This window comes from Pipra filicauda, unplaced genomic scaffold (genome assembly GCF_003945595.2).
Source record: "Pipra filicauda isolate LSUMZ 115617 unplaced genomic scaffold, ASM394559v2 scaffold211_size2331000_pilon, whole genome shotgun sequence".
Classification (NCBI taxonomy): domain Eukaryota; kingdom Metazoa; phylum Chordata; class Aves; order Passeriformes; family Pipridae; genus Pipra; species Pipra filicauda.
In genome coordinates, this window is record NW_024104323.1 from 1,793,884 (window position 1) to 1,809,338 (window position 15,455).

Here is a 15,455-nt window from a genome sequence, read left to right on the forward strand (position 1 = left end):
TGGTTTTCAGCCTGTTGTGCATTTGAGTGTTGTTATAATTCAGAGGTTTTGTTTTACACTGAACCCTCTTCAGTTTGGTTGCAGGTTTTATTGCTTGTAGTGCAGAGAGACAGAAGGGAAAGCCTTAACAGAGACAAATAGTTCTGAGCTTATAAACCAAATAAAAATTCTCAGGGCTTTTCCAAATGCACTAATTGTTCACACTCTCAGTGGGCTCAGAACAGTTGTTTGATATTCAGCCTACAAGTATTTTTGAAAGGGAGAAATAGCAGTGGGGATTTTCAGACCTCTGCAAAAGGTCAATTCAATTATTGTGCTCACTGATCTCTTTCCAGATTTAGAAGAAGTGGTACAGCTTCCATTCCTGATGCTGAAAAAAATTCCCCCAAATTTTATTAACAGGGGAGAATTAATTCATCCTTCTCCAACGAAATTTATCATATAAATAAAGATTATCACTGTCATCCCTGTCTGTCATAGATGCCACGCATCTGTCAGGGGTACATAGAGGTAGAAACACAGATTTATAGATGAGAAACATCAGCTGGAAAATTCTTCTCATTTGAATCAGACCTAATGCAAATGTGATGACATCAATGAAGGCTCAGGAAGAAAACTGAGAGAAATAGGAACATTAGTAAAATATTGTAGATTCTTCTTGTTACAGGTCTGATTTCTTAGATTCCTCTTTAGAATGTAAGAGCACTGGTTAAAATTTGCCCAGAAAAATCTAAGGAGAAATTAAGGTGAATTTGTGTCACTGTGAAATGAACTTTAACTATAATCTAGATTTAGTGAAAATTGCTTATTGTATAATTTTGCATTTGAATGAAATTCTGCTGGTTTAAACTTAAGTGGAGAAAATAGACTTCCATGCTGACATGAATGTCTGAATTGTGTATAAAACCCTCAGACTGAGCTCTTGTAACCTGAGCTCTGGTGAAGGATGACAGTGTGTGAGGAGTACTTTGATAAAAGCAGAAAATTACACAAAGTTAAGATTAAGTTCTCCAGTAGACAGGAAAGCTTCTTCCTGCAGAGATGCCACCAGGATGGAAGTGAGCAGAACCAGTGGAAGAAATCTGTTTCTTAAAGATTTTTTTTGGTAGCTTTTCCTGTCACTGAGAGATTCCAGGATAAATAATTCTTTCTTGGAGAGCCACCCTGTCACTCCAGTTTGAAGCCCTGATTCTGAGACTCTTGTGCTTTTATGTACATTTGTAAACATCATCCTCAAAAAAATGTACATGAACCTTCTTATACCCTGGGGACAATAACCCTGAACTGTTCCTGGCAGATTCCTTGCCATATTTCATTTATGTTACTGCTGTTCTTTAATCCTTTTTTATTGGCAGACAGCACAGAAATCCAAATAACGTTAAAAATAATATCAACACATGAGAAGTGACTATTTCTATTTCTGTAAGTCTCTGACAACTGAATTAGGAACTCAACAGTGTTTGATCTGTAGCATAATTCATTTGCTTACTAAAGAGTTTAGAACAACCTGTGGTTTAGAGACCAAAAGTACAGAGTTATTTAAAAAACTTCTTGCAGTTTTATCAGTCTGTTTTTTTTTTTCTTTTACAGTTTTACATTTATTTTTTTTTCAGTATTTACACTGCCCAGTTAAGAATGTATGTGATTTTAATTCCATCTACCCCCTTCTTGTTGCCCCCTCTCAGGTGTATAAGGCACAGGAACGACTGGGGGGCTCTGATTTTGGTTGACGACCGGTTCAGGAATAACCCCAATAAATACATCACTGGTAAGCTGCAAAAATCCTCCTGGGAAGGTTCCCAGGGTTATCAGAGATAGTGAAAACTCAGAATGACAGAGATATGTCATACAAATACAGGTGAGCAGGAAAAGTCATAACAAAATATATCCACAGACCACAAACTGAACCACCAAACGCTCGATATTCAAGTCTCTTCTCTTTGTACTTTTATCCTGGGTAGAAACAAAGGCAGATGAAATAAAACAGGTCACGAACACTCCCTCAACAAAGAAATCAAAATTAGAGAAGAATCTGCTCAGGACTGTGGTTTTTCTCTCTGTTCCTGCCCGTTTGGCTGAGGTGGGCAGTGAGGTGTCCAACCCGTGCTGGGTGTTGTCAGCAGGTGGAGCTCAGCTGCTGCAGTTGAGTCCAACTGCTCTGAAGGGTCTGTTTGTACTAAAAGGACGTTTAAATTATTTAAGTAAACAAAAGTAATTCATATAGTAACACAAATAATCAAAACTTCATGAAATCCTTTTCTCTAAAATGTAAAACTTCACACAGGAATCAAATTCTCTGTTGTTATTTTTCCTTTTTCAACTGATAATCAAAGAATATTTAAATGATTTCAAAACCACTTTCTACACTCAAGGAAGTCAGTTTTTACTTAACCCTTGTGTGTTCCTACATCATCTAAACAGCTTTTGTGCTCTGGACATCTGGTATTTGAGCATTTTAAATATTATTCTGATAGGAGCATGTATATTGTAGCTCTAGAAATGTGTTGTGTTCTATTGTAGCTGTTGGGCAGTGATTCTGAATATCTGAGTTACTGGTACTTAATCTGAAGCAAAGCTGTGAAAAGCTTCATTATATTCCAGTTTTTATCAGACCCTGTTAGTATGGTAATAAATACCTGTACTTCTGTGTAAGTTGCTTTTAAATATTTAAAATGAACACTGAGGCATAAAAGAAATGTAGTGATGTTTGTGCAATGCAGTTTGAACCTGAGAAAAGACTGGTGAAAAAGGTAAAGGAAAAGAAGGGTATTGTGAGTATTACTCATGAAAATAGTACCATGGATTAAATAAATTATTATGATTATTAAATGAATTCTTGTACTTTCATGAGCAACTTCTTGGCATCTTTGTGAATCTGACTGTACACAGAAATATTTGCAATATTAGGATGCTCTTTACTGATGGGAAATCCTTGGTGGAGATGATGTCATTTTGCAGTGACACCTCTTTTTCCCTTAGGATTGTCCAAGTGGATTCGGCAGCAGATCCAGCACCACGGCAGCTTTGGCAGCGCCCTGGAATCCCTGCAGGCCTTCGCTGCCAGGAACCGACGTGGTGACTGTTCCTCCCAGAACAACAGGGACTTTCTCCACATCCCTCCGGATTCCAAGGACCTGGCACAAGGCTCTCCACCAGAGGCAGCTGCTCACCTGTCACCAGATGTTCCTGCCAAAAGCCAGGAGCAAAGTTTGGGTTCCGAAGGGAATTTCTCCAATCGGCCAAGTAACGTCGTGGCAGCAGGGAAACAGAGTAGGAAAAACCTTCCTCAGCAATTTTGAGTGTGAAGTTGCATCTCTTTTGGAAGAAACAAATGGTTTTTAAAATTACAGAACGGTGGAAAATGTTTTTTAAAATTACTATGGTGGAAAATGATAGTTATTCACAACTGTCTATGAGCTAAAATTGTTATTCCATCTTAAAACAATTGATGATGTTTGATAAGTTTATAGCTCAATCAAAAATGTTTTCACTTGAATTTCTTTTTCCATTGAAAACGATGAAAATCATTTAGAATTTGAAAGGCCAAGATTAACATAATTGCAAGATGAGTGCCCTGGTTCAACCTACATCTGTTGTTTAGACATTGCTGTGAGACACCTTTCATGGGATCTCCTTCAGTACCATCTTTACATCTAAATATTTATCCATTCCTAAATTTTAGGGAAGCTTATGACTTCATTTCAGGCAAGAAAGATGTGAGTAAGATAAGAGTACAATAATAAAAGTTACAAATTTCCAATCCAATCATGCTCTATCTTTAAATACACCAGTTAATCTGTTGATTTAATTCAAGCAATTCATGTGCAAAGAGAGTTGGAATATCTGGGCTTTTCTTTGTATTGTTCTTAATGAGTGCTGTAAAATGACTGCAAACCTGATAAAACGGTGGTAATGTGCTAAACATGCTGTAAATGAGGGGGAAAACCAAATACAATGAATTTATGTTTTGTGATTTTTCACAGGTGGCCAGAAAGTTGGTGTAGAGAGTCATTCTCACCACGTGAAACAAAGAAGAAAACGTATAGACTCCACACCCAAAGTGCCAACAACTAAACCAGAGACATTAAACACGAATGGTTGGACTAATGGTGATATTGTGAAGGAGAATTGCTGCTTTAAACCGCTGACTTCAACACCTCTGCCTGTGGCCAAGAGCTACAGGGCCCCAGCTAATGGCAGACAAGAGGGTGTGAAAGGGCCCAGTGAACTTAGTGATAGTTTAAATCAATGCCAATCATCGTTAACTGCACAACATAAACCGAGTGGACCAGAATCATGTTTGGAAACAACTCATTTTTCACTTAAAAATACCGAGGCTCCAGTTGCTGAAGAGCTCCAGCTTCCAGCTGAGCCCTGCAGAGAGTGTCCCAGAGCAGGAGGGAAGGCTGAGCTTTCCACCCCGAGTGTGTGTGCAGAGGAGGAGGAGGAGGATGAGAGCATTTACTTCAGCCCAGAGCTCTATGATGATGATGCAGAACCAGAGGAACAGGAAATCCCAGCCCTGCTCCCAACCCCTCGGGCAGACGGGAATCAGGTGGAACGTGGAAACCCCCCAGTGGCTGAGGAACCTTTTGCCATGGACACCTCAGAAACACTGAATGTGACTGAGAAAGGCCAGGCTGGTGGCAGGAGCCTGAGTTGCAGAGTGATGCAGAGTGAGAGGAGTGAGGATAGTGCAGTTGAGGATGTGGAGGTGGCTGGGGCAGCAGGAGCAGAGCAGGGAGCAGCTCCAGGGATGGACAGCAGCAAACGGAGAGTCAGCCTGTCCAGAACACGAAATAAAGGTGTGTCCTCTTTTCCCTTGAGCAACAGCAGACCCTGGGCACGGTGTCTGTGGGAATCCCAGTGAGCAGCTGTTCAAACGTTGCCTCACCCCAGAGCAGTGATGGTTTTCTCCTGCTCATCTCACCTGAGCTGCTCCCAGACTTGGTTTCTTATTCCACTTTTTTTGTTTGTCACTGTGAAACTTATGGAACGTGCAGTTTTCTAGAGATGCAATTAAGGTTCCTCATCCTGCCTGCGTGGGAAAGGACAACATGTCTGGAAATTCTAAATCCAAGCCCAAGTGGGATCTTACTTGTAATTATTGGCTGAGGAGGTTTGTCCACTACAGATTTAATTCACCATTAAATACCATAAAATAATAGTGTTTTTCCTCAGAAAGCTAAACACCCATATCATCAAATTACAGTTTTATACATTTGTTAGGGCTTTTTTTTTTTTTTAAATTAAATTTATAGAACAGCATCTTTGCAGATCAGGTCATATGATAGATTGAGCCTGGACACCAAAATGGGTGTGTTCTTCAGTACTTTGTTTCCCTCAGATTCCTTATGTCAAAATGTCTGAACATTTTGATACTTGATGATGATGATGAGAGGCTTCTTCAGAGATCTGTATTTGTTTGATAGGAAAATTGCTGTTTGTTTAAATTTTTCTTCTGTGAGATCTTGTTTCTTTTGATCAGGCTCTGGGTGTGCTCACATGAAAACACGTTCTCATTTGTATGCCCTACAAACACATTTTATATGCAATATAAAACACTGTAAATTTGTACATAAAGGTCTTGAAGTCTCCCTCAGTCTGTTTTTTTTGAAGTATTTTAAACTTTTCTTTCATTTATTGCAATCAAGGCAGCCAGGATTTTTCTGTAATAAAACATATCGTGCCTCACTTTTCAGGGAAAGATTGTTCATTTCCATCACACATTAACATGAAGATGCAGGATTTTTGCAGTCTTAAGATTGGTTCATATTTTCTTTTTGTCTGAGAGCAGAAATTAAATTATTAACTGGTTGTTTTCCATAGAAGTTCATCTAAATAACATCCATCTCTCCAGAGCTATGAACTTCTCATATCAACAGGATTTAAATTGTAAATGCATCTTTTTTAAATTAGATGCTTGTTTGCAGGAATGGCAAGAACCCCGCTGGATTTCTTTAACCACATGATCTTGCAGTATAAGGCCTCTGGTTACATTTTTGCTGTATTGATGCCTCCTAAGGCTCATGTTTTCCTGGCTTAGCTTTCCTGGGTTTCACTGAATCCTTGGATGCTGATGGGTTCGAAGTATTGAGAGGTCAGGAGCTCCAGCATTGGCAGCAATTCAACCATCTGACACATCTCCAGATAAATACACTTAATTTCGAGTTCAGTGCTGATTAAGTGGCTGGGCTGGAACTGTCCCACATCCCCCACCAACTGCTGGGGCAGGTGGTTGCAGCCACACTCCAAGAGTTCATGGGTTTGATCCTCAGGAGTCTTTAAAGCTCAGTTTTCTTAAACCAAATCTTCTGTCCCAAAGCACTTTTCACATTCGTGTGTGTCTAACTAGAGAACAGAAATCACTTAAGCTCTGGGCCTGTCTGCTCAGCCCAGGGCCCTTTGCCTCTTCTTTGTCTTCCAGAAGATTTGTCTGTCTTTAAATCCTTAACATTAAAAAAAAAAAAAAGAAAATCCATCTCCCTTTCCTTATCTGGAGCAGATTGTTCCTTTCTTGATCTCGTGTTGCATCTTACTTTGATTAGAAATCCTTTAAGACAAGACCTGTTGTGTGTCAAATACTTCACAATAATTTACAGCTACATTTTATAGCAAATTTCTCCTTAACTGTTATTTTTTAAAATATGAAATATCAGCATTTGTCCTACTAGATACTAAATTTTCTTGACAAATTTCTATCCACAAAAAACCTCAAATCCTGGGACAACTGATGGACAATAATCCATTATATTACTACTGGGTTTGAGGGGTAATGGGTGGACTCTTTCTTTTGTCATAAAAACTGTAAATTCACTCCTACTTTGTCTTTATATCTAATAACTAATGTGTTAGTGGTAAGAATATCCTTTATAGTTAATATATTTCTGGTGATTCCCAGAATTAAAGGCTACCCAGCCTGCAAAGAGAAGGGAAGTCAATGTACCAACTTTCCTGGAATTATTTATTTGAACTGCTCAAATCTATAAAAAATGATTGAAAATTCCTCTCATGCTCTGATATCGTAGCGAGGTATAATCTCTGCTGCCTAAACTAATAATAATAAAATCTTGGATTTATTTAAGGATTGAAAATTCAGAGGAAATGCAGGAGAAGAAAAGCTCCAGTTAGGAAAAGTGGCTCCAGCTGGGACAGAAAGGTACCCCAGAGATGGGATAAAGGACCTGCTCCAAGGGGCTGCTGTTCAATGTGAAGGTGCAGGGGAGATAAGAATGATTTATTATATCATATCTTCAGTGAAATAATACAGGTGAAGCAGTTTCTTCATGAGCTGCCTGGTTTGCTGTAGGTCTCTATTTACACACTCAATAGATACCTTTGTTTCTCCAGGGAAGCACAAGGGCACCTCTCATCCTATGCAAAATTCCAAACAAATTGATAGCCTGGAGCGTTACAGACTTATAAAACACCTCATATTTTGTATGACAGTGTTTCTATTTAGTGAAGTGAAGCATTTTGAGCAGGGTGTGTATTTTAATTATTATCTAGTTTAAATGATTGATTCAAAGAGATTTCTTTGAGTATTTCAAGTAGTGTGTTTCTATGAAGCAGTTTTGACATATTTAATTGTATTTATATTGAAATGCTTCCATCTTGAGTGGTTACTGTACCCAAACTAGAATTTACATGCATTTGTGTATTTTTCCTTGTTAGAAGGAAACACAAAACCAGCCCTGCAAGAAAGGACTTTATTGCATTGTCTGTGGAGCTGAAATACTGCCCAAAGCAGAGGGTAAGATCCAGGGAACAGTCAAGTGTTTCAGGTTGGGACTTCTGATAGCATTTCTGATCCACCTTTTTACTTCCACAGTTTTGAATCCTGGAGGGATATTTTAGAATAACTGGATTTGGTAACTGGATAAATGCACATTAGAGAGGCACTGAAGACCTGCAGAAAGTCTTTTTTTGGGGGGGAGAAAGAGGGAGTGGTCACAAGAACAACTATTTAAAGCAGGTACTTTTTGTGGCCGGTTTCTGTTGCCTGGTTCAGTGGTGCTGCCACACTGACCTGTCAGCAGTTACAGTGGGCATCTCTTAATATTTAAGAGTTAGCTGAAGGCAGCTCCTCCTGACATTATGGGAGGCTGAAAGAGATGATTTGTAACAGAGTGGCCCATTCATTGGGGCTGTTCCTTCTCGGGATTAGGTGTTAATTTGCTACCAGTTGCTGTGAGAAGCTTGGTAATATCTTGGCACAGTAACTCTGGGAATCTGCTACATATTTTCATGAAACTATCCAAAGTCTCACTGAAAAGCCATGTGATTACACTGGGTAACCTGCCTTGTGTTGATTCTGGTCTTCAGTCCTTGGTTGACATGAAATGGGGATTAGATGCCTTTGGAAATGGTGTTTTTGTGAGGCACTTTAATTTGGGAAGGTCTAAAGGCTGCTAATGGTAATAACAACTCTGCTACTTTTTAAAACAAGCCTCAGGTTCCTGGGCCACGTGTGGTAACGACCTAATTACAACATGTTCTCCTGGGTTACATGCAGGAACAATTAGATGGAGATGCTTAATACACTTAAACAAGGCATAAAAGAGAATTTAGTGAGGATTTAACTGGGCTTGGGTTTTACAAATGTGAGGGTAAGAAGAAAATTTCCTTTTGTGTGCCTTGTCAGCACATCTCAGGCCCTGGACAGAAAGCCAGAGAGCTGATTTTTAGGAGGTGTTAGACATGATATGGAAATTGTGCATTGATGCCCTTGTGTGATCTCATCAGTGGACTTTCATTCATTTCCTTAATGTGAATTTATCAGCTTTGTCTCTGCAGTTTGGGGTGGAACCTGTGACACAGAATCACTGTTCTGAATCCCCGAGGTCCATGAATGCCCACAGTTACCAGGGTGTCCCTTGTCAGGGAGCAGTTTTATGTTGTTTAAACTGAACCTCAGATGAATCTGAATCCTCAGTTGATTGAGGAAAGCTAAAAAAAAAAATCTGAAAATGAAAAAATACTGGCTTTATTCAAAGTCGATTCAAACTCACCAGTCGATTTGGGAGTAATAACAAGGGGAAAATTATCTGTTGCAAAGTAAATTTTGGACACATTAAAAAATTTTAAAGAAGGCCTCCTTCCAAGGTCCATTTACAGCAATAGAAGTCTTTTCAGTGCCTGCAGTGGGTATTGGACCAGGGCCTAAATTCCCATCTTGTAAATGTGGAAAGTTTGCAGCGTGGTGGAACAGTGCTGTATTCAAAGCCATGTGTGCACAGAGCTCTTACACCCCACTTTTTAAATTACAGGAATTTTGAGAAAAGCTTGCTACAGTAATAGTGAAGTGCAGACAATCTGGAAACTCTTCAGAAATGCCAGTGTAAGAAGTAAAGGATCCATTAGGAGTTGTATGTGTAAGGTAGATGCCACTGCAGAAGATGATAATGTGATGTTGGTCATCTCAGATGCTGCAAGTCTGAGTTGTCTGAAGGAAACTTTGAAGGTTTATCAGATGCCAGTGAAAAGTGAAGGTAAATCTTTCTGATTCCTGATAAATACCAGCTAACATTTGTCAAGTCCTTCAGTACCTCTTTGAAGAGATATTTAGTTTAACAATAATTTGTTTGGTGGTTGAGTCTCCATTGTTCCTGAACTTCCACACCTTTCCTTTGCTCCTATTAAATTTCTGTGAGTTTGAAGGAAATCCAATATCCAACAATTCTTTACTGGATGTGAATAAAATGCCTTTTCTCCTTCAAGGATATCCTTCCTTTTCACAGCTTTTTAAAAGGAACATTTTGCTTCTAAAACAAGTGATTTTTTTTTTCCTTAAATGAAAATACCAAATCTCTCAAGATTCTGGTGTTTTTGAGTCCTTTTGCCAAGGATTGTGGATGTTTCTGAAACTCCAGGAAATACTTGAAATAAGCATAGAAGTGATCCTGCCATGCTGATAGATGTTAATGACAACTGTAACCCAGGTCTTTGATCTGAGATAAATGAGGATGATTGTTTTAAGCTTAGGAGAAGAAATTTGGCTATTTTATGGGGTAAGGAAGCTGAGTCTTACTCTCCAAGGCACAATATTTGGCTAGAAAGCCAATAAACATGACAGAGAAACATGTGAGTCAGTGGGTTTTGTCAGGAGACTGGAAATACAGAGGTTGGAACTTCTGACAGTGGTACTTGGCCAAGAAAGTAAATTATATATCATTGTTTTCTCTGAACTGGGCCATTCACAATGCTGACACCCCTCCCCTTTGACCTTTAGGGAAGATGATGGTGAGATTTTTCTCCCTTGAGAGGCTCAAAGCTCTGTGGACTCTGCACATTTAACCAAACACTGAAGATCAGCAGCAGTTTTCCCTCCCCTCCCAAATTTCTGGGGTCCTTCTGCAGTGTTCTGGTGAAACAGAGGAGGATAATGGGAGCAGAATAATCCTTCACATTTCTCATAACCAGTTAAAATGCCTGAATTGGGGTGTTTACCCCGTGGTTGGAGCAGAGCTCTGCAGAGGGGATGGGTTTGGTAGGAAATGGGGTGTGGAACCCTTTGGTTCTCCAGGTGACAACAGGGAAGAACTTGCTTTAGTTCACATGTGGCCACTTCTGTTGCCATCCAGTGTTGTTTGGATGGCACAGTCAATAATATGTGATTTTACCACAAGGGCTCCTTTCCAGGAGTTCCCAAATCCCCAGGGATTCCTGAGCATTCTTTGCCATCTCCTTCTCTGGCAAAACCAGAACGTGACATTTTGAAATGTGAACTGTGACTTTGATCTGTTTTAAAATCTCTCCTGATGCCCTCTGTAAAGCACTTTTTCTTTCTCTTTGAAAGACTTGCATGGCAGTTTATCTTTAAATGCTCTTTGGGATGAGAAGGAATGTTCTCTGACAAGTTACTTACAATGCAGGAGCTGTGTCACTCAGGCCAGTTCTCCATGTCCTTTGATAGGAGCTGAGGTTACTCATTTCAGTAATAAAGTGCAGTCACGGGTAAGTCAGATCAGTTCATTTTGTATATTAAAATGATCACTGAAAGATTTGTGTAATAAATATTAAAATACCGTTTCTGTAAAAGGTAGAATGAACACTTTTTATCTGGACAAATTTGATGTGATTCACCTCATTTCTACCACGGAGATTTAAGTGAGGAGCTGAGTTCAGGTCACTCAATGTATTTGTAATTGTCTCTAACTAATTTGGTTCAGTGTCTTATGAAAAGAGGCAGGAAAACAGCAGCCATCCATGAAAAGGAAAACCAGAACAAATCATACTTGCACAACTCTGTAGACTTGAACTTTCAGACATGTAGTTTTATGTTATTTTTGGCACTAAAAAAAAGAAGTCAATCAGCTCCTGATGGATGAACGTGGACAAGGTCTCAAGAGTCAACAGGAAGAGATTTATTTATGCATATTGTATTTCCAGCAGTGTTAACAAACTAAATTCTCAGTAGAACACTTGGAAATGTAGCTGAGAAAACTCTATTTTTATTGTACTCTCAGAGCACAGGGGGTGAGGCTCCATCCTGAGGGAGCTGTGCAGGTGAGTCCAGGACACCTTTGCATTTCTCTTAATTTATACTCTGCATATAAATAGAATTGAACTATTTGAGACTAAATCTTTGCCAAAAACTGACTGTGATCTTTATGTTTAGGTCTGTGTTATTATGAACTGTCCAAGCTCTTTTAAGTGCAGTGTGATGGTGGCACAAAGGTTAAGAGACATTATTTGCCACGAATTTTGGCATTTCAAATATTACCACTAAAATTTCACGGCGTTTTTAACGTTCATTTTATATCAGAGATTCTGAAATGTTGCACTGAGGGAATTTATACTGGCAGAACATGAAATAAAGGGATCCCCTGAGGTATCATGAAAGCTGGGGGTTGAGGAAAGAAACTAATTTTTGTTTGTTTTCTTTTCTATTTTGTGTGTGGAAATACTGTTATTTATTTCTGAAGGCAGGATGAAGATGAATGATAGTAGCTTTAATTTTATCATCTCTTTGCTTTAAACCCGGTGTAACTGGGAATAAATTCATGTAATTGGGAGTATATTCATGTAACTGAAGACACACTGAACGAGTCAAAGGAGTTAAAAATGCTGATTTATTGCATGCTATCATATCCCAGAGCAAACACATCTGCATTAAAGGGAAGGAGCTGTGATTCAGGCAGCCTTAGCTCCCAGTTCTACACTCCTGAACACAAGATCCAATGTATATGTGGAGATAAAATCAACATTCTGGTTTATGCTGCTGCCTCCCCTGTGTTAAACCACAGACACTGTCAGGAGGTATCGTGTGTCATCTCAAATTACTTCCTGTCATGTGCTGTCTGTAAATCAAGTGCAGTTGGTTCTGGAAGGCGAGGAGTTGTTCATTTGATGGAAATCACACTGCTGCAGCAAAGCAAGCTTCAAATAGAATCCCTGGGTTTTAATATCTCTTATTTACTTTGGGCATCATTTAAAGAGGCAACACCACGTTCATGATTTAAATTTAAAGTGGGATTAACAAATTACATTCTGTACGTTTTTTAACCTGCTTTTCCTGTCGATTATTTGTATTGAAAATCAGATTTTTAAATTGGCTGCTACGTTTCTCCCCATCCGATTGCATCATGTGTTTGCCACTGACCTAGAAACCTCCATTAACTTATCCAGACTTTATGTGGAATCAGTGGCAGAGAAATTAATGGTACTTTTATATTCCTCAAAAGAATTTTATGTTCCTCTTTGCAGTTGTCTTTGTGAAATGGAATAGAAAACAGTACTTTGGAATTAGAGGGAATATTCTGATACCCTAAATGTAGGGGACTTGGGGTGCTTTAAGATGTAGCTCAGCTAATGGAATAAACTGTCTTTTATATCAGTGGCACATAAATTGATGTTATTTTTTATATTCCTTTAAATAATTTTGCATTCCTGTTTGCAGTTGTCTCTGTGAAATGCATTAGAAAACAGGACTTTGAAATTAGAGGAAATATTTTGCTGCCACAAACACAGGGGACTGAGGGTGCTTTAACTAATGGAATAAACTGTCTTTCATATCAGTGGCATATAAATTAATGCTATTTAGTATATTCCTTAAAACAACCTAAATAATTTTACACTCCCATTTGCAGTTGTCTTTGTGAAATGCAGTAGAAGATGGTACTTTGGAATTAGAGACAATTTGATGCCATAAATGCAGGGGACTTGGTGCTTGAAGATCCAGCTCAGCTGATGTAACAAACTGCCTTTTGTACGAGTGACATATAAATTAACATTATTTTATATATTCCTTACACTAATTTTATACCCCTGTTTGCAGTTGTCTCTGTGAAATGGAACAGGAGACAGCACTTTGGAATTAAAGAGAATATTTTGATGCCATAAACACGGGGACTTCGGGGTGCTTTAGATAATGTAATGAACTGCCTTTTATATTAGTGGCATATAAATCAATGTTATTTTTTATATTGCACAAGGTAAGGTAAATAATTTTATATTCCTGTTTGCAGTTGTCTCTGTGAAATGGGAGACAATACTTTGGAATTAAAGAGAATATTTTGATGCCATAAACACGGGGGCTTCGGGGTGCTTTAATAATGTAATGAACTACCTTTTATATCAGTGGCATACAATGTTATTTTTTATATTGCATAAGATAAGGTAAATAATTTTATATTCCTGTTTGCAGTTGTCTTTGTGAACTGGCAGACACCACTTTGGAATTAGAGGAAATATTTTGCTGTCACAGCCGCAGGGGCCTGAGGGTGCTTTAGCTAATGGAATAAACTGCCTTTCATATGCTAAAAGGTGAACTGAAACCAACAATTAAAATTTTAAACTTATTAAGGAGTTGTTGCCGATTAGACAGTCAGCTGGTGAGACAGTAGCTTTTATATAACAGGATATTGTTTTGTTCATCATGTTGCCACATTTGGCAAACTTTTATCTTAATGCGCCTATGGGGAATTCCAGTCTGACCTCAATCTGGGTAAAGCCCCGGAGTGGCCGGAGCGGGGCGGGAGGTGCCAGGGCCCGTCACAGACTGTATATTTGTTATTCCATGGTAATCAGATTCATCATCATTCTGTTTAATAAAGATTTCAGCTGCCACGCGAATGCATAATCGGCTATGTCTGAGTGCCCGTCTTTTGTCTCGGCCAGATTGCTAAAACTGTATTAAGCATCATTAGGCAAAAATGACGACCTTATTAATTATGTGTTTTCCAGCAGATTGGAGCTCATTATTATGCAAACACAGTACACAGAGCAGGCACCAGAAGTAGCTCATTAATGTTTCTTTCCCTTAGATTATTATTGTGAAGTGTGCATGAAATAATTGCTAATTATGTGCCTTAAATTGTACAGTGATTGTCTGGCGAGATGTTTTTCATATGGTTTAAGAGCACTGTAGAAGGCCATCAGAAGCTACAGGTTAGCGGTGCTGAAGCGAGTAAACCAGAGGAAGGGAGTCACAAAACCTGCATTTTATCACACATTTTCCTGCCTGGAAGGAGTAATTAGGACAGGTCTGGATTGCTTTGTAGTTACCTCTCACTACGCTGCTTATTGTAAAAGAAATGACTCCCAGCTGGCAAATAATTTAATAGATCTGTCTGCCCCTGAATAGATAGAGGGGAGTTTGAACTGGGCACTTCTGGTAAAAAACCCAGGAGGTTGTACAATGGTAAAGCTTGAGCTGGTGTGGATTCCTTATTTACACACCACCCAAATTTTGTGTGTGTCCAAACACCGCTCTTTCCCCCACGTTCCCCAGCTTTATTTCACGCTCTGTCCAGACTCTTTATTCACTATAATTCTCCTGAAAATTTAGGAGCACGATGGAAATGACATGTTAGGATTTGGCATCCGTCTGCAGTTTGACAACTTGGTGCTAAGTGTGTAATTGGTTTAAGCTGGTGGTGCCTCCTCCTGATCCGTGGCACGTCTCCTGTAATCTGTCTGCCACCGTAGCTGATAAGACTTGGCCACAGCCGAAGTTTTTGCGGCGCTCGAAATAAAATCCTGATCCATTAAGGGTTTGCGTGGATTTAGCTTCATAATCTGGTTTAGAAATTGTGAGTGGTCAGATCTTGGATCCGAAGCTCTGTTGTCCAAAAGATGCCACGAAAAGCGTGGCATCAGCTCCGGTTTTCCTGAGGTTGCTTTTGTTGGCGGTGGCTCTTCGTGAGGCAAAGTGTTTGTGACTGGCAATTATTTATTATATATGAGCGTGGAAACAGATACCTTGGAGGGTTAGGAGGATAATAACCTTCAGCTGACATTACTTACATTCAATAATTTGAGAGTCTGACTGCATTTGGTTGATGTTAAATAGTTGCTTGTGTCAGCTGATACCACCAGCTAAATGTGGAGGTGGCTTCGTACAATTCAAGTGGAAATAAATGGAGCGTGCGAGCTATAAAACATTCCTTAAACATTTCATAGAGAATAGATCATTACTGAGCATTTCTGAAGGACAGACCTATATTACAGTT

General features: G+C 39.1%; 1 protein-coding gene across 5 annotated transcripts in view; it reads left to right on the top strand.

The window, feature by feature from the left end:
- The window catches only part of BRIP1 (BRCA1 interacting protein C-terminal helicase 1), a 95,883-nt gene that overhangs the window by 45,243 nt on the left and 35,185 nt on the right, over nucleotides 1-15,455 (top strand). For 3 of the 5 annotated variants that reach the window (XM_027744936.2, XM_039381068.1, XM_039381067.1), the window contains 7 exons: nucleotides 1,686-1,768; nucleotides 2,980-3,270; nucleotides 3,984-4,805; nucleotides 7,086-7,159; nucleotides 7,675-7,753; nucleotides 9,270-9,491; nucleotides 10,799-10,956. In XM_027744936.2, coding sequence (XP_027600737.1) covers nucleotides 1,686-1,768; nucleotides 2,980-3,270; nucleotides 3,984-4,805; nucleotides 7,086-7,159; nucleotides 7,675-7,753; nucleotides 9,270-9,491; nucleotides 10,799-10,956 — 1,729 coding nt within the window. Of the gene's footprint in view, nucleotides 1-1,685; nucleotides 1,769-2,979; nucleotides 3,271-3,983; nucleotides 4,806-7,085; nucleotides 7,271-7,674; nucleotides 7,754-9,269; nucleotides 9,492-10,798; nucleotides 10,957-15,455 lie in introns of those variants that run through there. The other 2 variants (XM_039381069.1, XR_005563470.1) reach the window with 2 other exon arrangements.